At 48.5% G+C, this 22892-nt stretch overlaps 1 protein-coding gene across 1 annotated transcript in view; it reads right to left on the bottom strand.

The window, feature by feature from the left end:
• Positions 1–611: 611 nt before the first annotated feature.
• C16_21H2orf92 (chromosome 16_21 C2orf92 homolog) overlaps positions 612–22892 on the bottom strand; it is a 46548-nt gene continuing 24267 nt past the window's right edge. The window contains exons 5-9 of the mRNA XM_037199873.1: positions 21324–21428; positions 12187–12294; positions 8993–9143; positions 6848–7057; positions 612–780 (exon numbers count right to left, since the gene is read on the bottom strand). Of these exons, the coding sequence (XP_037055768.1) occupies positions 6925–7057; positions 8993–9143; positions 12187–12294; positions 21324–21428 (497 nt within the window). The 3' untranslated portion in view covers positions 612–780; positions 6848–6924. The remainder of the gene's footprint in view (positions 781–6847; positions 7058–8992; positions 9144–12186; positions 12295–21323; positions 21429–22892) is intronic.

The raw sequence follows: 22892 nt of genomic DNA, 5'->3' as shown, positions 1-22892 counted from the left end.
TTTGGAACACGGTTCAGGGCAGGACTCACGGAGGAGACCCCTAGAGCCAAGAGGGTGCAGGAGACAATGAAAGGGGTGTAGTCAAGAGGGAAGGGCAAATGGGATAGCCTGAAGCAAGAATGTGAGGTAGGGTCTCTAGCCCTAGTAATTGGAGTGTTTGAGGGGTGGAGGATGTAATTCAGTTGGTAGAGTGTTTATTTAGCATGCACAAGGCTCTGGATTCCACCCCGGTGCCACAGCGTCACATAGTGGTGCATGCCTGTAGTCCCAGTACTTAGGAGGTACGGACCAGAAGTTCAAAGCATGGGCAGTAGAGATGGCTTGCAGTTAAGAGTGCATGCTGCTCCTGCACAGGATCTGGGTTCGGTGCCCAGCACCCACTTAAGGCAGCTCACAACCTCCGAGAACTGCAGCTCCACGGGATCTAACGCCCTCTTCTGGCCTCTGAGGACACTTGTATTCCGGTGCACATACCCACACACAGTCACACCCATACACCTAAGGAAAAAATAATCTTAGATGCTCAAAGTAATCCTTGACTACATAAGGAGTCTGGGGGCAGTTTGGGATACATGAGACTCTTTCTCAAAAAACAAACAAACCAGACCATAAGTGTGTTTGATAACTATTGTATGAGCAGCTGAAAATTCCAGGAATGGGCTTCAGGGAACCCTGCTCTGCACTCCAATGATGGCCACGGGGTTGTCGCCTCCCACCTGTTGGCTTCTCTCTCTGTTGCATTTTCTTCCTGGGCTTCGAGATAAGGAGTTACTTCAAATCCTGTGCAAAGAGCAAGAATTTTTCTCAGTATCCCCAGAGAATGCCCCCAGCACGGCTCATGGGTTGAGTGGACCCCATCTCTATCTCTGAATAGTGATTCCCAACCAGTCTCTGAAGCCAGTGGATGAATGTGGGCGTGGCCAGTTCGGGCATGCGTGGTTGGAGGGAATGCAGAGGATGCTGGGAAGGCAGAGAACCAATACAGAATGATCATAGCAGCTTTAAAAAAAAAAAGTCTTTTATATTGAGCAGTCCTAGGTGAGGGTTTGCAAGATAGGAGATGTTAGCACATGTTCTAGAGAGAAAAAGGCCAAGAGTAAACAGATGTGTGACTTTCCTAGGACATGGTGGAAAACATGGAGAGAACACAGCCACCACTGGGCTGGACTCTAAAACCCAATGCCATCTGTTGGCTCACCCAGATAGGAACAAGGGCCTGGATTCCACTAAGCATGGGGAGTGGCGGAAATAAGGTCAAGGGGGATCCCTTTGGCAAAGGTGAAAATGAGGCAAACGGCTGTGGGCTGGCTCCCATAGGCCCACGGGCAAGACATGCTTACCTACAGAAGGCAAAGCCTGAAAAAGAGACAGGAGATCTGGGTGAGAGTGGGCTCCAGCTCAGACTTGGGAGCCCAGAGGCTGGAATGAACCAGAGTGAGGGGGCACATGGCCAGACTGGTACATCTCACCTGAGCTCAGAAGGGTCCCAGTCCCTGCTTCCTACAGTGTCTCCAGCCCAGCACAGTGTCTGGCATACAGCAGGCGCTCAATTATTTCCTCTATTGTCAGAATGAGGAAGCTGAGGCTCAGAGTAGGCCTAGACAGGACCGGCACCAGAATCCAAACGGACCTGGAACAGTGAGGTCTCGGACAGGCAGTCCCTGGAAGCTGGCCACACCAGTTGTTACCCTACTCCCTTTGGTCCTGTGACGGCCGACCTCAAGGCACAGTCCGACAGCAGAGACATAGGATAAACGGGTCGGCTCTCGTGGACCGTTCCCCACCCCCTCTCTGGTGGGGAGTGAACCCCACCTCCTCTCCAAGTTCACCCAATCAGATTTCCTTTCCCTACACACCCCATTCTCAATTTCCTGTCTTCCCTCCCTCCCCCGTTCAACGCTTCCCACCCCTCCAAGTCTCCCACTTCTGCCCTGCACCTCATGGCCCTGGAAGATCAGCAAGGCAGGAGTATGCAGGATGTCCTATGGCCTGGGACTCGGCTTTCTGGTCTCCTGGGTTGGGATCTTGACAGGGACACCCTCTGTCTAATACCTCAGGCTGTGTGTGACTTCAGCATGGCTGCCATTGGGGCAGTTTTGAACTTCCTGGCCAGGTTAAGCAAAAGCGCATCTCTGGAGATGGGTTGACTTTTCTATTTGGCAAAGAACTGCATAGCATCCTCCTCTGTGGCCACTTTGTCTTCAGTCCCCACATGGAAAAGGATACAAGCCCTACCCTAGTCCCTGACTGGACTACCACTGGGCCCCTCTACTACCCTTCACCACCTCTTTGGAGATTTTAGCCAAGGACTCCCATTTCTACCCTTGCATGAAGAATTAGTCAGGGACCTCACAGTCTAATTGGTTGTCCCCAAGAGCCACAAGCACGCTGATGACAACAGTTCTCAACCAGGGTCTGCCCTGGCAGTGCCCACCCCACCCCCCAATTCCCTGCACACATACCCCTGTTCCCTACAGTAACCCAGCCTAAGCTTACATGCTCTGGGGACTGGAGTAGCAGAGAAAGGCCTCTTGCCCGTGGACCACATCCATCTGGCACGCATGCCGTTTTTCCATCTCCTCTAACCAGTGTGTCCCTGACCTACCTAAAGCGCCAAGACCTTGCTGACACATTCCAGGGCTGCTTCTAGCCATGCCACCAGGCTTGGAACCTCCAGTGACGTTTCTCCCATGGATTTTAAGGAACGGTTGTCCCATCTTGATTACGTCCTTGTACTCTGGCTACACCTCATTCCTCTGACTCACATCTTGTCCCTGTCCTCAACTGTCCCACAGCATCCTAGTGGGGCTGATGTGTCTGACTAGAACTGGGGTGCCAAGCATGAAGTCCCAGCATGGGGAGTTACTCCATTGCCCACTTACATCCATTTCCCCACCGGTGCCTCCCCTAGACACTATGGCCAGACATGGATACAGCCTTGAGCCGTGGACTTCAGGAGAAACTACACCAAGTACAGCTGTGACTGGGACGACCCAGGACAGCTCTCGGGACCCTTGCCTCTCTCTCCCTCCTGCCTCGACATGCAAGGCAGGTCACTGTCCCCTCTACTTAGAGCTCTCGCTGAGATGACCCAAGAAAGGAAGATGCTTTTCCCTCCCTCAACCTCCCAGTCAGTCTCAGCCAGTGCTTCCTGCGGGCAGAAGCCAGATGGCGAGGGTGTCCAGGAAGAGTCCGGGCTCTTGTGGTGGTTTGAATGAGAATGGCCCCCACAGGCTCACAGATTTGAGTAGTTGGTTACCAGGGAATGACACTACTCAAAAGGATTAGGAGTGTGGTCTTGTTGGAGGAAGTACGTCACTGGGGGTGGGCTGTGAGGTTTCCAAAAGCCCGTTCCAAGCCCAGAGTCTCTTCCTTCTGCCTCTGGATCCAGACATAGAATTCTCAGGTACTTCTCCAACATCATGTCTGCCTGCCTGCCTGCCACTATACTTCCTGCCAGGAGAATAGTGCACTAAACCTCTGAAACTGTCAGCAAGCTCCCGATTAAATGCTTTCTTTTATAAGAGTTGCTGCCAGTTGGCAGTGGCGCACGCCTTTAATCCCAGCACTCGGGAGACAGAGCCAGGTGGATCTCTGTGAGTTCGAGGCCAGCCTGGTCTAGAGAGCGAGATCCAGGACAGGCACCAAAACTACACAGCGAAACCCTGTCTCAAAAAAACCAAAAAAAAAAAAGAGTTGCTGTGGTCATAGTGTCTCTTCACAGCAATGGAACACTAACCAAGCCCGCCCTACAGAGCAGTGCAGAACAGAGCAAGAAATGGGGTTTGCAGAAGAGTCAACAGATACACCCCAGCAGGATCTCACCCAATCCCAGCTGGGAACTGAAGAGACTCTCCAAACGCTAACAGACCCTTCCGGAGCAGAGAAACCTGGGCACTCGCTATTTTACAGAACAACCAAGCTGGTTCGCCATATCCGGCCAGCTAAGCTGCAGGAATCAGCAAGTTCCATGGGACCCTTGGGAGGCCAAGAGTCTTCCAGAGGACAGAAGAGGAACAGAAAGAAAATCTGGTTATATCATTGCCCCAGATTGAGAAGCCCCATTCCATATTAATTTATGAACAGTGGCCCCTGAGCTACCAAGCAGACAAGGGACTAGGAAAGGACAGAAAAGGGGGTACTATGATTATTAAGATTCATGGCCGGGATGATGGTTAATCTTCATTGTCTGTGTGGGTTTAAATGAGAATGTCCTCTACAGACAGGCTCACGTTCTTGAACACTCGGTCCCCAGTTGGGGCTCTATCTGGGAAGCCTTAGGAGGCATGGCCTTGGTAGAGGAAGTATGTCACTGGAGGCTGGCTTTGAAAGTCTAAAGACTTGCATCATTTCCAATTTATTCTCTCTGGGTCATGCTTGTTCCTCAAGATGTGAGCTCTCAGCTTCCTGTTCCTGTCACCATGCTTCTCCTCCATGACAGACGCTTAGCCCTCTGGAACAGTAAGCTAAAAGAAACTCTTCCTTATATAAAGTACCTTGGCATTTTTGCCTTGGTCATGGTGTTTTATCACAGCACGAAAAGTAACTAACACAGTTAGCCTGACTAGATTTAGAATCCCCTAGGAGACTGCTAATGGACATGGGTGTCTCCATGTGGGTGTTTCCTGAGAGAATTAATTGAGGAGGGCAGACCACCCCTCGCTGTGGGTGATGTCCTCCAATGGGCAAGGGGAGAAATAGGAGAAAGAGGGAGGAGAGAGAAAGCCAGCTGAGTGCCTGCACGCTCTTCCTCTCTCTGCTTCCTTGTTAGCCATGACGTGACTAGCTCTCCTCCTGCACAGGAACCCCTGACCATATTCTAACCAAGCACACGGGACCAAACAACCGGTGATGAGCCCTTCCAAAACCGTGGGTAAAATACCATGTCGCTCCTTTACCTGGTTCTCTCGGGGTATTGTTGATCACGGTGACGCAGGAGGAAGAAGTGGGGTCGGGCTACACGACCTCCCAGTTTGGAGGCGTTGAGATGGCTCAGCCCTGAACAGTGGTTCCTGCTCTTGTAGAGGATCCAAGTTCGGTTTCCCAGCACCCATGCCGGGCAGCTGACGATGACCCACAACTCCAACTCCGGAGGATCCAATGCCTCTAGTCTCACAGGGCACCCAAACTCACGTGCACATCCCCCTCCACACACATAAAATTACAAAATAAATCATTAAAAGAATACATACATGAAACCTCACAGCTTGCCCCCAGGGATCCACACCTTCCACTATGCCATCGCCTCTTAAAGGTGCCACAGACTTCCAAAACGGCACTGTCACCCGCCCTGGCCCTCCATGCTCCACAAGCATCCAGAGGCCCAGTCAACAGAGGGCAGGTGACAGGAAACATTTTTGCAGAATACACCTCACTGCCCTAACTCCAATTGCCTCTCCATGACAAGATCAAGACTTTCCTTGCATCATGATTCCAAGTCCTGGTTGAGACAGAGGAGAGCAGCCCACCCCTCCCTGGGCACTGGGCAGGTAGAAAGCACAATAAAAAAAAAACCTGCAAAAGTCACTGTCACTGCTAACAGTGAGTTCTATGTGTTTCTATTGTAAGCACGCCTTCTGATGTTCATTTTCCTGTAAACAAGCAGACGCTGGGATCAATTTGACCCCGAATTAGCATCTTTGGCATTTTCTCTTGTTGTCCAAGCTGCTGTGAGCAAAAGGTCTGTCGATCTTAACAGCCAGCTGAACTACACTCTGCTAGTACCAGCCATCTTAAATACCCCACTGATGCCTGGAGACAACTAACTATGCAGATCATCACAGTGGTCGTTGTAGGCTTGCTGAGGACACAGCCCTAGATAGAGCTGTGTGGAATGGTTTGTACCATACTTTCTGCAATCACAGCCTCAGTGAACCAGTTCCACTTTGGCCAACCAGGGAGCCCTTCCCCTGGTCGGGGGATGACTATGGCCTCTGGAATCACAAACCTGTGATTGATCCAGAACCCGGGAAACTGGGATTGGTCCAAACAAATTGCTGTGATTTGGTCTCAACAGCCCTTCTAGGTTATTTAAGCAGGCTGATTTGCTCACTCAGAGTGGATTTCCTTACTGCCCATGTGCAGTATGCATTTCCAAGGTGGGGGCTCCAGTTTCAGAGCTCAAAGGACCTATAACTACTGGTCAACAGTTGAAGAGATCTCAGAGCTGACCCAGTGCCTGGTGCCAGAACCACCTGACCCTCAAATAACTTTGCCTGTGACTGGTACACACCACTGGTCCACAAAGAATTGGCACTGTGGAAGCCTTGGTGTGCCATTCAACAGCTAAAGTAGCTGTCCACTGAGGCCTCGGGCCCGTTCACCAGCAGGCCTGTGGGTACAGGCCTGCGCCAACCTAGCGCTATAAGTATGGTGCTGCTGCCCGGGACCGGCCAAGGATCCAGGTTAAGAATCCCACCAGCCCACCAGGATCCTGCCCCTGCCCACAGGAAAAGGATACCTGTGCTTAATGATGCCCGCCATCCCCAGCGTCCAGTTTCTGAAAGGTCCTCCTGCATCCTCAACTCCCAAAGGCTTCCCCAACAGAGCCAGGTATAACCCCTCCCACCCCAAGCCATCCTGCGGCAGCACCAGCAACGAAGGGAGCGGATGGAGAATTCCCCAGTGGCACAGCAGGAAGATGGGACTCGGAAGTAAATGTGACGCCACCATCGTGAAGTCTTTAGGGTCCAGGGTCTCGAACCCCAGGATGAGAAACTGTAGATCTGGCAGCGGCCAAGAGCCAACACCTGAGGCCTGCATGAGACCTCACCGCTAGAGGGCGCCACCTGCCACCGCTCCCACCCACCTACACTAGAGACCAGCGTTTGAAGAGCTTCCTGCCTACCCTCGATTTCTGTCCAGGTGGCACAGAAGAACCCTCCGACAGTGGCCTGGTGACAGATTGCTGGCTCTTCCACCGGCTTAGACGCAGGAATTACACCTCAGGGTCTTCTGCTTTCCTGTGAATTTTTTGAGGTGCTTTTCCTGAGACTTTTGCCACCAAGCCTTCCCGTTCATTATGAAAATATTGTACGTCATGTTCGCCGGAGGATACCTGAAGCAAAGAAGAAAAACCACACCGCTTACTAAACACCCAGGAAGGCCCACTGCCTGCCCGTTGGATGGAGGGGGAGGCTGCAGTTTCTGAGGGGCCTGAATTCTGTTTCCTCGGGGAAGGTCTGTCCTGAATGACATTCCCTCTGACCCAGGACCACAAGTTGCCTCTGGGAAAATCCATCCACAGCTTTTCATCCACAGCCCCAGCTCATCTATTTGGGATGGAGCTAACTATCCTAACCAGTTTTTATGGTTTTTGGGTTTGTTTGTTTGTTTGTTTTTTAAGTGAAAATGGCTGGTCCAAGGACGGGCCCTCGTCAGGGTTATGAAGTGGGCCAAGGTTATTTTCAGTAGCCCTTAAATCTGAGGCCCCATTTTGCTTCAGGAGCCGCATCCCATACCTGTCTCAGAAGAGTTAAGCACAATGTGAAGAGGTTGTCAGCTAGACTGGTTAGACCTTCCATCCAGAAGGCCTTGGCATTTAGAGAAGGTAGTGACACTCTCTCATGGGGGAAATCTACCTACTATAGCTTCAGACCCAAAGGAAATGGACAAGGTGAGTGCCGGAGCCGGAGGTGGTCTGTAGGGAGCTGCTTTTCCTCCGACGTCAGGAATGCGTGGATCCAAGCGTGAAGAGGGGGGGCTCGTAATTCTGAAAATGTCCGTGTACACAATGCTCTTTCAAGTTATGTGTTTCTGGTGGTGTCTGCCAAGGTTCCGTCTGTGCCAGGACCCTTTCTGTCCTTGCCCCTTAAGGCGTCTGCCATATCAGGCATTGACCCATCACTCACAGGACCATGAGGGGTTCTAGGAGGTGGCTATTTAGCCGCCAGGAAAACCACACTTCCGTAGTCTAAGCCACACAGCTGAAGCGGTGTGAACAGACTGAATTCAGCCTTGTTCTCTTCTCCACCGTCTCATCCCTTCACACCTTCTTACGGCCATGCTTTAACTGTTCTGCACCTAGAGCCCTAGTTCCCATAGCCAGGCATGGGTGATACACGCCTTTTAGTCCCAGCACTCAGGAGGCAGAAGCAGGTGGGTCCCTGAGTTCAAGACCAGCCTGGTCTACAAAGCAAATTCCAGGACAGCCAGAACCTACAAAGTGAGTTCCAGGACAGCCAAGGTTACATAGAGAAATCCTGGTTGTTTGGGGGGAGGGGAGAATAGAGCCCTAGTTTCCAATCTTCTAACCAGAGGCTCCTCCATCCCCGTTCAGTTTCCTCTCAGTATGGGGTAGGCCTGGCTGACCTGCATGGCCTTGAGAGGCAAGCACAGCCCAAGTCAGGGACTCCAAATCCTCAGTGTGCCTCAGAATCTCCAGGTAGTGCCTGAAACCCGTCACCTGGGCACTTTCATTGAGCATGTTAGGAGATGCTGAGGCACAACAGGAAGCCATCCCTGCCTTCCTCCCACATCTGGGATCTACAAGAAGCAGCTGTGCTTCAAACTCTGAGTTGTTTGTTTGTTTGTTTTTAAAACACCTTTATTAGCTGGGCGGTGGTGACTCACACCTTTAATCCCAGCACTCAGGAGGCAAAGCCAGGCGGATCTCTGTGAGTTCCAGGCCAGCCTGGTCTACAGAGCAAGATCCAGGACAGGCACCAAAACTACACAGAGAAACCCTGTCTCGAAAAACCAATAATAATAATAATAATAATAATAATAATAATAATAATAATAAACCTTTATTTTATCTCACATGTGTGGGTGTTTTGCCAGCATGTACCACATGCATGCAGGGCTCTGGGAGGCCGGAAGAACAAACTGGATCCCTTGGAACTGGAGCTGCAGATGGCGATGAGCCACCCTGTGCTGGGAATGGAATCTGAGCCATCTTACCACCACCACCACCACCACCACCACCACCACCACCACCACCACCACCCTTCCCGAGTTCTTCAAAGGAAGATGGATGCCGAGAGCCACTCACCTTGGCTGTTTCCGCTTTATATACGTGACCAGTAGAAGCACCACGAACACCGTGACCAGGAGGATTGCGGCCACAGAGATGGAGGCGGTGGTGATATTCTTCTGCAGGAAGCTCAGCAGCTGTCTGCAAGGTAGACCCTCACTGTGAGCATCTAAACGGGAAGACACAAGGAGAGCAGCTAGAGGCAGCCCGCACCCACCCCTGCCAGGTGACCCACAACCAGGCCCCTAAACAGAGACAGCTGGGGGGGGGGGCTTGCTCAGAGCAGAAGTAAATACACGAGCATGTCAGCCATGTTCTCCAGAAGTCCAGCCGGGGAGGAGGCAGCCGGCCTTGTCACCAGTGACAAGTTGAGATGCCGAGCAAGCAGCAATACATCCCTGGAGAAGGCCCAATAAAGCAGAGTGTGTCGGAAGCCAGAGGACCAGAGGTGAGGTCCATAGGGAGGCAGGGCATGGGGGTGGTGATGTCCATGGAGGCAGGGACGTCCTACTTCCAAGGCTTTGAGAACAATGGAGGTGAGGCTGAGGGTGTAGTTCGATGGTGGCTCGCATGTTTCACATGCAGGAGGCCCTGGGTTAAATCTCTAGCGTGAGGAACTGGACAAGAAGGTGTCAAAGCTTTTCACTGGGCAGTGACAAAAACATTTCTCTGCTGCCCCCTGCTCCCTGCCCCCCCAGCTTCTAGAAACTCTACTATAGATTCAGGCTGCCTTATAGGTGTATGATTGTAGGTCTTGACCGTGATCTTGATTTGACTAAGAGACACATAAGAGATTAGATTAAGTGCCTGTGTGTGTGTGTGTGTGTGTGTGTGTGTGTGTGTGTGTGTGTGTGTGTGTGTGTCTGGGAGAGTGTTTTCAGAAGTGGCTGTCATATGAGACAGTGTCGGAGGTGGGGAGTTCCCTCCTGAGTCTGGGTGGTACCACCCGATAGGCTGAGGGCCTAGACGGAATAAAGATGGGGAAAAGAGGAAGCCAGCCAATGAGGGGAGGTATTTTCCTCCCACTTCCTGGCCTGCATTGTAGTCTGAGAGGGCCAGGCAAATATCCCTGACAGGCTGTCCTAATAACTCAGTTAAGAACTAGGCCTCAGTCTCTGCTTCTTGAAACTGGGCAGTTTTCTAAGGAAGCCATGAACAAAGGACAGTTAATCTTCAACACCCCTGACAGTAAGGAAAAGGGAAATAAGATGTACCAAGCCTGAGCTACTGAGCCAGCCCCCACAGTCAGCAGCTCAAGGTGATAACCAAATAAGGACAAAGCCTAGGACTTGTCCAGGCCTGCCCCTAAATGGAAAAGCTGTAGCCTTAACCAGCCCCTGACTAGCCCTAGCCAATTAGAATGTACTAACATGATTGCCACTCACGTAGGTCAATCCTATCTGAGATGCCCGAACTCCCCTAGGAACTCCCCTTGGCTGTGCTTAAAAGGAACCCATGAACTTCTCTCAGGGTCACGGCCATTTTGCCTTTGTGTAGGATGGTCGGCCCCAGCATGCTGGAATAATAAACATTCTTGCCGATTGCATACGTGGATGATGGTCTTTTGTGGGATTTCTCCAGGACCCTAACACAGTCAGTGGCTTTTCACCACTGTACTTTTCTGCCACGATGTTCTGCCTCATCAAAGCTTCAAAACAAGGGGGTCAGTGGACCAGGGACCAGCACCTCCAAAGTCCAGAGCTGAAATAAACCCTTTCTCCTTAAATTTGTTCCTCTCAGGCTTCACCACAGTGATGAAAAACTGACCAAGATTGTATTTGAGAGATTCGTGACTGTCATCCTGCAGGAGATGATGCTGCCAGAGATGACCCTGGCTTCTGACAGCCCTCGGGGGACTTTGAGAACTCATGAGGGTGGCTTTGGAATGCCACTGAGCATGGGTTTGAAGTGCAAAAACTCATGGTTCGATCTCAAAGGAAGGAGCTCCCAGCTGACATTTGGGGACTCGGGAGCATCTGTGATTTCATCTGTAATCTAGCCAAAGAAAGAGGAGGAACTGGGGTGTGGGGGAAAGAACATGGTAACAGGAATAAGCCAGTTTGGGGGGGGGGGGCAGTTGGAGCCAACCCTTCATCCCAGCTATATCAAGAGCATCAGGTAACTCTCTCCGAGCCGGGCGGTGGCGGCGCACGCCTTTAATCCCAGCACTTGGGAGGCAGAGCCAGGCAGATCTCTGTGAGTTCGAGACCAGCCTGGGCTACAGAGTGAGTTCCAGGACAGGCACCAAAACTACAGAGAAACCTGTCTTGAAAAACAAAACAAAACAAAAAAATAAATAAAAGTAACTCTCACCAAGGGCTCTGCTAAAATAATTCATCACTAGACAGTTTAATATTAACATTTTATGTTGTGTGTGCATGTGTATGTGCGTGTGTGTAAGTATGTATATGTGCACACACATGCCAATGCATACGTGTGGCCAATTTATGGGAGTCAGTTCTCTCTTTCTGCCAGGTGGGTGTAGAGGGCTGGACTCCAGCTGTCAGGCCTGGTGTTTGACTTCTGAAAGTGAGGACACAACAGGGTGTCGTTTAGATAGATTGGCCATGGAGGGGGTGTCCTGGGCTTGGTGCCAGCGTGCAGGGTGTCGTTTAGATAGATTGGCCATGGAGGGGGTGTCCTGGGCTTGGTGCCAGTGTGGGTCAGTCTCTACCCACTCTCAACAAGCCTGAGCTCGGTTAAGCCAGCAAGAAGGAAGAAGCCAGAAGCATAGGAGACTAGGCTAACCTTTGACATTGACCTCTCTTGTTAAATAGCCTCAGTGCCCATTGGCGGCAGGGGCTCAGAAGAGGACACCATGTTCTAACGAACCCTAACGATTCAGAAAAAAAACATGAAATCCTCTTGAAAATGTGGTCCAATTTTTAAAATTCATTTAATTCATAAAGTGTTAGACCCATCTGCACTGCCTGTTTTTTGTGTTTTGTTTTGTTTTTTAAACTGTCTCACCACGTAGCCCAGGCTGGCCTCAAACTCACGATCCTCCTGCCTCAGTCTGCTGAGTGTTGGGATTACAGGTATGTGACGCTGCACCAGCTTACCACAAACTTCTGCAGGTGAACTAAAGTTACATTGACTCTATTCAGCTAAAATACCATGAAATCAAAAGACATGTTCGAAATCAAAAGACATGTTCTAGAACCTTCCATATTCGACGCTCTTACTTAGGCCATGCTTCAAGAAGGATTTACCTCGAATAACTAATCTTTGGAGTGTTTCTTTGGCGGCAGTAGTTAATTGATAGTTTACATCCCTGTTGAATAGAGACGATTCCTTATTCATCTTCTCAGCAACATGAGCTACAAAAGACAAAAAAGAGAAGTCTAGATCCTGAATGCCCCCCCCCCAAAGTCTATGTACTGAAGGCTCGGCTGCAGGTGGTGCTCTTAGAAAGCACTGGAGCCTTTAGGGGGTGTGGCCTATGGGAGGCTTTTAGCTCACTGGGGCAGTGCCCTCAGAGATGATTCTAGGATCATAACTACCCTCTTCTCCTCTCTCCCCTCTCCCCTCTCTCTCTCTGTCTGTCTTTCTCACTTCTTGGACATGGAATGAACAGATTTGTTCTCACACACTCCTAGCATGTTGCTCTACCTCTGCACAAGCCCCCAAATGGCATGGGCAGCCATGGAGTAGAATTTCTAAAGGTGTGAGCCAACATCTTGTTAAGTTGATCATCTCAGGTATTTCGTTATAGAGATAGGAAGCTCACATTAACAGTTTTGCCTACAGTTATTGGCCTGGGCTTAATTCTGTTTCTATGATAAAGAAGCGTGTGTGTGTGTGTGTGTGTGTGTGTGTGTGTGTGTGTGTGTGTGTGTAGCATGTGCACACTTGGGTGTGTGCATGTCATAGCACATGTGTGGAAGTCAGAGGACAAGTCTTCACCTTTCACATTGTTTGAGAGGTGAGTCTCTTTGTTGTCAGTCATGGTATATACCAGGCTAGCTGGCCCTGAAACTTCCAGATTTTCCTGACCTCACTGTTGGGGAATATTATTTTACAGTGTGTTGCATTAAATAAAACTAACCTATGAGCAGGTGGCTAAGTCAGCAAGTAGCTGACAGGAAGTGGTAAGGAGGAAACCATGTGTAGCAAGGGTTTTTAAGTGGGGGCTGAGAGGAGGACCCGGGTTTTTTTTGGAAGATGCCAGCAAGGGGAGAAGGTAAGCTACTTGCTATTCAGCCTCTCTGAGCGAGCAGGATTCCACCTAAACTGTTGAATCATAAGTTCCCTTAGTAGCTTTGAAAGAGTCGGTGCCTGAGGGAACAAAATCCCCTCAGGCTGTGGTCCTTGGTGCCGAAACTGTTGCTTAAGGGGCAGCCACTGAAGATAATAAAAACAAAAACAAAAACAAAAACAGAGAACACTCACCGGAGCCCTGGGACTACACATGCATGCTACCACATACAGCTTTACGTGAGTTCCGGGGATTCTAACCCGGTCCTTACATTGTGTGGCAAGTGCTTTATCCACTAAAGCATCACCCCAAACCTTTGGTAGCTTCTTCCAGAACCAAAGTAAGGGGGTGTGGGGGTGGGGGAGAGGCCTAAAGCTTCTAAAGTTCATCAGTGTTTTGGTTTTATTTGTAACCTAACAAATTCACTCACTCACTGCTAAGGCAATGGTTCTCACGGGGAAGGCTTATTAAACACCACACACTGGTGGGCCCCACTTTTGAGTTTCTGACTCTATAGGTCTAAGTAGAACTGAGAGTGTGCATGTCTAGCAGATAGGGCTCCTGCCTGTGGGGAACCATGCTTCGGGTGTCGAGCCTGGACTTGAGCCTCTGTCTCCATTTGTATGAAATACAGATGCTATGCCTTGCCCGATAGATGGCAGGACATGTGTGAAAGTCATGTGTAAACCACAAACAGTTACGCACAACAGGAAAATGAACCCCACTGAGATATGTACTGGTGCCGCCAAACTGCATCATCACGGTTTTAGAAGAAAGAAGACAGGCTTGGGAATGAGAAACTCTCCCACTCTAGCTCGGCCATTGGCAGTCTGTGACTCATTTGAATAAGAGGGCCAGCAAAAATGCCTGGGAGCGTTTGGTCCAGAGAAATGGGAGGCCACGAGAGTGGTCTTTGGCAGGCATGGAAAGGTCCTGGAGACCGTGTAAGAGATGATCTGAGCTGCTCCGTGGAAGAAGTTGGAGCCCATGGGTAGGAGCCCTGAGGAGACCTGCATGGTCTGCATGAGTTGGAAAGAAAAGCTACACCAAGGCAAATGGGCAGGGAGAAAAACAGTGACTCCCACACCCCAGACAACCTCAAGCCGAGCCGGGCCCCAGCCCTGGCAGAGGGAACCCTGAGACCTGGAGAGGAGGTGCCTGGTGCCTGCAGAGACCCGAAGAGAGCGTTAGATCCCCTGGAACTGGAGTTAGTTTTAGATGGTTGTGAGCCACCATGTGGGTGCTGGGAACCATCTCTCTAACTCCCACCACCAGAGCCATGCTCTTTTGGACTGTTTGAGCATCCTTACAATATGGCAGCCACCTTTGAGCAGAGTGAGTGATCCATTGACTATCTTATTAGTTGTGAGCAAGATCTTGGAGAACAAGAATATCTCGCTTAGCTCTTTAGCCTCTAGCACAGAGCCCATGACCAGTCAGGAAAAAAAAAAAAAACCATCAGTTGTTAGGTTTTAAATAAAAGGATGAATCTTGAAGGATTTTGACAACAACTTATGAGGAACTCTGATCCAAAACTACCCAAGGAAAGCATCTTGAACATCCTTATTGGCTATCGACAAGAGAGTTCTGTTCCCCATCAGAGCTACTCCCCTTGGGACCATTTGAGCATCCTCACAGCATGACAGGCAACTCCAGCAGAGTGGAGGAACCAAGAGATGGCCAATTAGAAACATGACACCTTTGGTGACCTGTTTTAGAGAGTAGCTAGCCATCGCTGCCGCCACTCATTAGAAGCGAGTCACGAAATCCAGCCCACACTCACAGAGCTCCATCTTTTGGAGGGAGAGGTAGCAAAGCATTTGTGGACATATTTTTAAACCATGCAGGAATAGAATTCCAAGGAACACAGCTGAGTGAAGGAAACACTTGCATCTGCTCATATGAACCAAGTATTTTTAACCCGGTACTTCAGGCTCTCTGCCGGAATTATGAGGGGAAGTGGCGTTCTTTCTAGGGATTCCACTCTGAAAGAAGCTTGAACACAGATATGTGGCCTGTAAATCAGAGATCTCAGAGGGTTTTCCATGGTACTGAATTAACCCATATGAAATTACTGGTATTTCTGACCTACAAAAGCCATTAAGTTCAAATGATTTAACTTTACGATACAGTCCCAAGGGAGGTTTTCTGGTTGAAATATTTCTAACGTGGGGGTTCCTAGAAATCCAACATTGCCAATTAAAAAAAATCAATTTGTGTGTTCTTATTCATGTATGTGCATGGTTGTATGTACAGACATGTAAGCAGGTGCACTGACGTGTGTGTGTGTGTGTGTGTGTGTGTGTGTGTGTGTGTGTGTGCGCGCGCACATCTGTATAGAGGTCAGGGACCAATAGCATATGCCTTTCTTAATCTCTCCCTACCTTATTTTTTTAAGATTTATTTTTAAGCCAGGCAGTGGTGGCATATGACTTTAATCCCAAGCACTCAGGAGACAGAGACAGGTGGATCTCTGAGTTCAAGGCGTGCACGCGCGCACGCAAGTGTGTGCACACACACACACACACACACACACACACACACACACACTAGTTGTGCATATCTGTATGTGGGTACACACATGTGAGTGCAGGTGCCATGGAGTCTCGAGGCCCTTGGAGCTGGAATTACTGACACTTATGAGCTGCCCAGTGTGTGTGCAGGGAATCGAACTCAGCATCTCTGCAAGAGCAGTATGCACTCTCAATTGCTCAGCCATCTTTCTGGGTCTCCACATTGTTTTTTGAGACAGGATCTCTCACTGGAGTTCACCCATTGGCTAGACCGACTAGCCAGTAGACCTCAAGGATCCTCAGCTTGGCCTGCCTAGCACTGGACTGCAGATGTGCATCACAGTACCCAGGTTCTTCCTCAGCTACTGGGGATCCAAACTCAGACCCTTCTCTTGTGGAGCAAGCACATGACCAAATCAGCCATCTCACCAGCCCCACAAATAATCAGTTATAATGTGATAACCAGTTGGGTGACAATCCATTTATAGTGGGATTCCTTCCTTACAAGGACAAATAACACGGAATTGACTTCAAACCTAGTGGGGGTAGCCCGCTGCATACCTTGAGTTTGGGCAAAATGGGGGTGGGAGCTCATTCGTACTTAGAACATTGTCACGTACTGAGTTAAGAGTCTATAAGGGAGAAAAACATCAATAAAGCTTCCTACAGCTTTTAAAGAGGTGATGTCTTCTTTGCTACTATGCAAAGATTCTAGGAGGAAAAAAAAAAATCTACCAAGATGGCAGGTTAGGGCCTACCTTAAGGTTTGAGATGTGATATGAAGTTTGTTCCAGGGGAGCTGACCCAACAGGCACCTAGTCCCCTCTAGTGTAACAAGAAGGGGCAAAAAGCAAACTCCAGTATTTAAAAATTATCTCATGCCATGAATGCTTTAGAGGGGAAATACTGTCTTTGTTGCTGTTCAGTGACAATTATTTTGAGTACATTGTTCACCCATTCAGCCAAAGGCAGGATACCTGGAGACAGAGCTTCCCACCCCGGGGACAGTAGGGTGCCTGTCTAAAGATAGGGGGGAATTGTTGCTCTGGATGATGTCTGCAAAATAAAGCACAAACTGTAAACTGTAACCAGAAGCGCCGCTGACTTCTGTTTGTGAACCCACACTGCCCCCTGCTGGATGCTGGACCTGCAGCAGGTTACTTAACCTTTGCATCCCCCAAATGGAAAACCCATGCACAGTTAACACCAGACTGCTGCGGAGATGAAATGGGTAAATGCAGAAGAAAGCTCCAGCAGCTGACAGACAGTGCTCACTGTGTTGACTCTGTTGTCACAGTAGTGATTATTATTGTACCAGTCATCCCCACATCCATTTATAAGATCGTATTACAATCCAGCACCCTTCTATGCCTCTAATGCCTCCGTGGGACGAAGAGGCTAGTCTGCACTGAAGAGTGTGATCTGTCTTACCGTCATTTCAAAGTGTGGACTACAAGAATAACGACCAATAGGACTGGAGAGATGGTACATAGCAGGTACTTAATATACACATAAAATAAATAAATCCCAAAAAACAAACCTACCACAGCAAATAGAAATTAAGGAATTCTTTCTCAGTATGTAAATATATGTGTATGTGTGTGTGTGTTTGGATAGAGAGGGAGATAGGTAGATTGATGATAGGTAGGTAGGTAGATAGGTAGATAGATAGATAGATAGATAGATAGATAGACAGATACTCTCTTTCTTAGTCCCATAACCACTATCTTCATAGAGAAACATTAGCAGCATCTCCCCCTAAGAGGGGCACAAGACCGAGTATAACTATATTTCCACTACGCATGAAGACTGTCTTGGAGATAGTAGCAATGTAGTTAGATAGGACCCATATGTGGATGAGAGACTCAGCAGTGTGTAAAGAAGTAGAACTCTCTCTCTCTCTCTCTCTGCAGATGCTGTGGTACATATACACACATATTTATATTAGGTGTTACTGGAATCGAGGAAGGTCCTCTCTTAGTCCGCTTCTCTGTTGCTGTGATAAACCTCGTGATCAAGAACAGCTTGGAGAACAAAAGAGCTTACGTGGCTCACAGGTCCCAGTTCATCAAGGGAAGCCAAGCAGGAACCTGGAGGCAAGAACCAAAGCAGAGACCCCAGAGGCTTACTCGCTTGCCTTTTTATACAGCCCAGAACCAGCTGCCCAGGGCTGACTACGTCCATCGGTTATAATCAAGACGACGCCCCTCCACCGGACATGCCCATGAGCCAGTCTGGTGGAGGCAGTTCCTCCGTTGAAGTTCCCTCTTCCCAGGGGACTCAAGTCTGTGTCAAGTTGACGAAACCCAGCCAGCACAGGTACTAAGGCCATGAAATGATCGTGCACAGATCAGTTTACTTTCCTATCAAAACCTTAACTCAGGAGTGTGTAGAATAATAGAGAAATCTCCACTTACAGCAACACAGAAAAGTAATAATTTAGCAAGTTATGCATTCACACACACACACATGTGTAGATAGAGATATGTAACACACTGAAAAAGCCAAAGACAAGCTTAAAATTTTGTCAAGATATCCCCCTTTCTAGCTTAGGGTGGCTCATCGGTTTTTCCAAAATGGCTGAGAAAAGTACAAACGGGTTTTTAATAAAGTTAGACAGGCTGACAGTTAAAACTCAAATGGAAAAACTATCGTTTAAAATAGCCAGAAAATCATTGGGCGGGGGGTGGACAGAAATTGCGAAGGGGCTGGTCCTGCAGGACATCCAAACACAAACTGTTTCAGCCTCTCATTAAAACAGCGTGCTGATGTTGTACAAGGAGATGAGCAGGAAGCTCAGGTGGAGCCCCTAAATGTGGGGGAGGGGGAGTTACTCCATGACAAAGGAGACATCTCCGACCACCACGGCCAAGATGGACTTCCTAATAAATGGTGCGGAGACAATCGGTAGCCACATCGTGGAAAAAATGGACTGTTACATCTAAAAAATTTTAATGAAGAACTTTATGTGCCAGATTTGATCATCTTTTCTTGGATGTGGCATCGAAGACACAGAGTTGACATTCTAGCCCAGTCCTTAGCAGGCCATCGTCTCCTTGCCTTTCTCAAGGGATGTCCAGTTATCAAAAAGGTAGCCAATTATGTTTATCGTATCCCTAACACGATACTTACAGGAAACAAAATCAAGGGTATTAGAAAGCCTCATTTTAAAGGGTGTTCGTTCGTGAATGAATTACCCAAAGATCTAACTCAGTGGTTCCACTTGGCAGGAAGTGGTCCCTGGGTGCTGCACTCTGAAAAATGCACAGAAACATGTAGAAACCTGGGCTCCACTTTTAGAGGTTCCTGGTCTTGAGGACTTTTAGTAAGTGTCTCCCATCCTCCCACCCGTTCCCAGGGCTGACACACTGTTGGGTGTGGGAACCACTGGGCTCATCCCTACACTCTGACCTAGGGGGAAAAAACACGTATTAATCAGCCCAGATCAGGGAGATTCTCTCAGATTTTCAGGAAAGAAGGCTCCTGGGCTTCCTGCCAGGGTTGTTCAACCTGTCTTCAAGGCAGAGCTCCCCTGCCCTAATCACAGAGGTAGGATGAGCCTTGCCCGCTGGCTGGCGGGAACACTTTCCCACAGCCCTCAGGAGGACGGAGGGTCTTCTTGAGTGGCACCCCGGGAATGTGTGCAGCTCCTCAAAAGCCCCCACTACCCTGTGGGGAGGGAGGGCCCTCGCTGGTTTATGGCTGAGGAAGAAGAGTCAGCTGCCAACGGCAGCTCTTTCCTTCACCATCCCGGCGGCATCCTGGTATCTTCAGTCTAGCCAGGGATGGAACACTTGACCTAATCCAGCCTGCAGCCACGCATTCTCTGCAGGAGAGTGACCTGCAAAGCCCTGTTCACCTTCACTAAGTTCTAAACATGAGCAGGAGCAAAACAAATCATTATATACTTATCTCAACTCAGACCATCGCCATTTCCATTTACGGCTGTCGGGAATTACCATAGTGCCAATAAAATATTCTGATTCGAGAGAATCCCAGGAAACATGGCTTCTTTTAATGAAGCACATGGAAAAAGAGAGGGAAAATTTTTTTCAGTGCTCCTCTGATCATCTGGGTCCATGTTTTATTTCTTTTACTATTTTTATTGCATTTTTAATTTTGTGGGTGGGTGGCCAAAGTGGGGTGTGCACAGGCCACAACATGCACGTGGGGGTCAGAGGGCAACCAGTAGATGCCAGATCTCTCCTAGCACCATAAGGTCCTGGACCTCAAACTCAAAGTTTCAGGCTTGGCAAAAAACACCTTTGTCCACTGAGATACCTTGTTTCACATTTTCAAAAGTCCAGACACTAACATAGAATTTAATGTGTATGGTGTATGAAGACGTACAGCTGAAAGGTCCTATGTGGACATGGGGCCATCACCTGACCACTGACAACAGAGGAGCCCAGGCAGACACAGGAAATGACCCTCATGACCTGGAATATACAACTATATACAACACATCAACACGCTCATTCCCCTGCCACCAAGGTCATAAGGTCACTGCTGGCAGATTTCTCACTCATGATTCTCTCCTTATAAATTGGGTTGATTCCAGTTCGTTACTGTTTTCCAGCAACATGAAGCTGCTTTGGGGAAAGGGCATGTTCCTTTTATCATTTTTTGAAGGTGTGCCTTGAGCAAGATCTTTTTCCCCACTGGAGGAGGGGCTTGTTGGTTGGTTGGTTGGTTGGTTGGTTGGTTGGTTGGGGGTTTTGGTGGTTTGAATAAGATTGGCGCCCATAGGCTTGAATATTTGAATCCTTGGTCATCAGCTACTTCTTAAGCACCATATCTGCCTGCATGCTGCCGTCCTTCCCACCATGATAATGATGGCCTAAGACTCTGAAACTATAAGCCAGCCTCAATTAAATGCTCTCTCTATAAGAGTTGCTATGGTCATGGTGTCTCTTCACAGCAATAATACTAATTAAGACAGGTGGGTGTTTTTTTTTGTTTGTTATTATTGTTGGTTGGTTTGAGCTTTTTAATAGATTATTTGTGTGTGTGTGTGTGTGTGTGTGTGTGTGTGTGTGCGCGTGCGTGCGTGCGTGCGTGCGTGCGTGCGCACGCATATGTGTAAATGTATGCTGTGTGTGCAGTACCCATGGAGGCCAGAAGAGGGTGTCAGATCTCCAGGAGCCAGAGCTGGGAACTGAACTCAGGTCTTCTGGAAGAGAAGCAAGTGCTCTTACCCACAAACCATCTCTCCAGCCCTTTCTCTTCTTTTTTTGAGACAAGAGCTCACGCAGCCTAGGCTGGCCTCAAACTCACTATGTAGTCAAGGATGGAGGAGATACCTTATTTTCTCTCTCAAATGATTCATGCACCCGAGATTATAAAGTACATTGAGTAGATGTTATTAATGCTACTCAGGGTTCGTGCTACCGGGAACAGTGAACTCTACTTGCAAATTAGTTGATGTTCTCTGAACGGCATCCAGACGGGCAGAACACGCCTGACGCTGGGTACCACAGACTCCGTAGCCGATGGAAATTACAGCCAGGGTCTCAGACACTCTCTCCCTTCAGTTCTCAGTGTGGCCGTGACCCATCAGTAACTGTTTTCCAGAATGTTCAGATCACAGCACAGAGCAGCCAACACATGAATTTCTAATCCATGGGCATGTGCTTACCTTCCTTCACCAAGTCTCTCCACTTAACCAGCTCATCAGCTGCTCTGGCGTCTTCTTTTGATAAATATTTTGGGTCGTTGGAAAAGACCTGCAGCAGGATCTCATCTGAAGAGAAGCAAGCGCGAGCACGTTAACACTAGCGACATGCGCGGGTAAATCTTGTTCTGTACGTCGCAGCGTGTCCACGGATGAGTGAGTGAATGACTCAGACTCGGCGGAGGCAGAATGCTCAGCTCTAAGACGATCGCACCAGATATCCCGGGCAGAGATGTCTAGCGACTCTGTCCCAGGCCTCATATGTGGAGGTACAGCCTCCCTTCTCGTTCCTGGTATCATTTGTACCCTCCATAAGACTTCCCCGCAGGATGACACATAAAAACAGAGTGAAGGCTACAAGTCAGAAATGAGGCAAAACACGTTAAAAGGTCACGAAGAGCTTATTTACAAAACTCTTACTAATAGGGATGGCGAGATGCCTCAGTGGTTGAGTTCACTGGCCGCTCTCCTGGAGGAGCTCGGTTAGATTCCCAGCATTCCCGTATTGGCTCACAACTTGTAACACCATTTCCAGAGGACCTAGTGCCCTCTTCTGACCACCTTGGGTACTGCATGCATATGGTCTGCAGACAAACATGCAAGCAAACACATAACATGAAATAAAAATATATCTTTTTAAAAAACTGGTATTAATGTTTTGGGGTTAGTGAGATTTCTTTAATGTTTAGTGTCTCCTTTTAACACTTGGAGGTGTCTTTCCCTGGAATGTGGCCATCTTACCCTTTCCTAGGCTTTAGCTTTATTCACTAAATCACAGAAAACCATCAAAAATTCCATTCACTCCCCACATGCTCTGAGACCATTCTCAAGGGATATCGTGCACGTGTGTGTATGTGTGTGTGTGTGTGTGTGTGTGTGTGTGTGTGTGTGTGTGTGTGTTTACTTTCTTCCTTTTTTTATTAATCCTTAAAGATTTTCAAAGTTTGGATTTTTTAAATTTTTATTTAAATTTTTTTCATATATTTTGAGCATACTCGTTCCTCTCTCCAGCCCCTCCCAGATTCCCCCTACCTCCCTACCCACTCAACTTCATGTTCCCTCTCTTTCAAAAAAGAAAAAAAATGAAAACAACCCCAAAAAGTGAAAGTCAAAACAAACTTTAAAAAAGAAATCACGGGGCTGGAGAGATAGCTCAATGGTTAAGAACACTGGCTGTTCTTCCAGAGGATCTGGGTTCAATTCCCAGCACCCACATGGCAGCTCACAACTGTCTGTTACTCCAGTTCCAGGGGATCTGACACCTTCACACCAATGCACATGAAATAAAGTTATATAAATTACAAAAAAAATCATTTAAAAAAATCAATAAGAAAAAATACCAAAACAAAATAAAAAGGGTAACAAAAAAATGAGGTCCATTTTGTGTTGGTCGATTGCTCCTGGGCATGGGACCTGCCCTGAAACATGGCTGATACACTCAGTGACACTCTACTGGAGAAAATTGATTTTCCCTTTCCGAGCAGGTATCAATTGTGAATAGCTTCTTGGTTAGGGATAGGATGTCTACACCCC

Source organism: Peromyscus leucopus, chromosome 16_21, assembly GCF_004664715.2.
Source record: "Peromyscus leucopus breed LL Stock chromosome 16_21, UCI_PerLeu_2.1, whole genome shotgun sequence".
Lineage (NCBI taxonomy): Eukaryota > Metazoa > Chordata > Mammalia > Rodentia > Cricetidae > Peromyscus > Peromyscus leucopus.
Note: the sequence above shows the minus strand (reverse complement) of the source record. Positions and strands in the feature narration are given on the sequence as shown.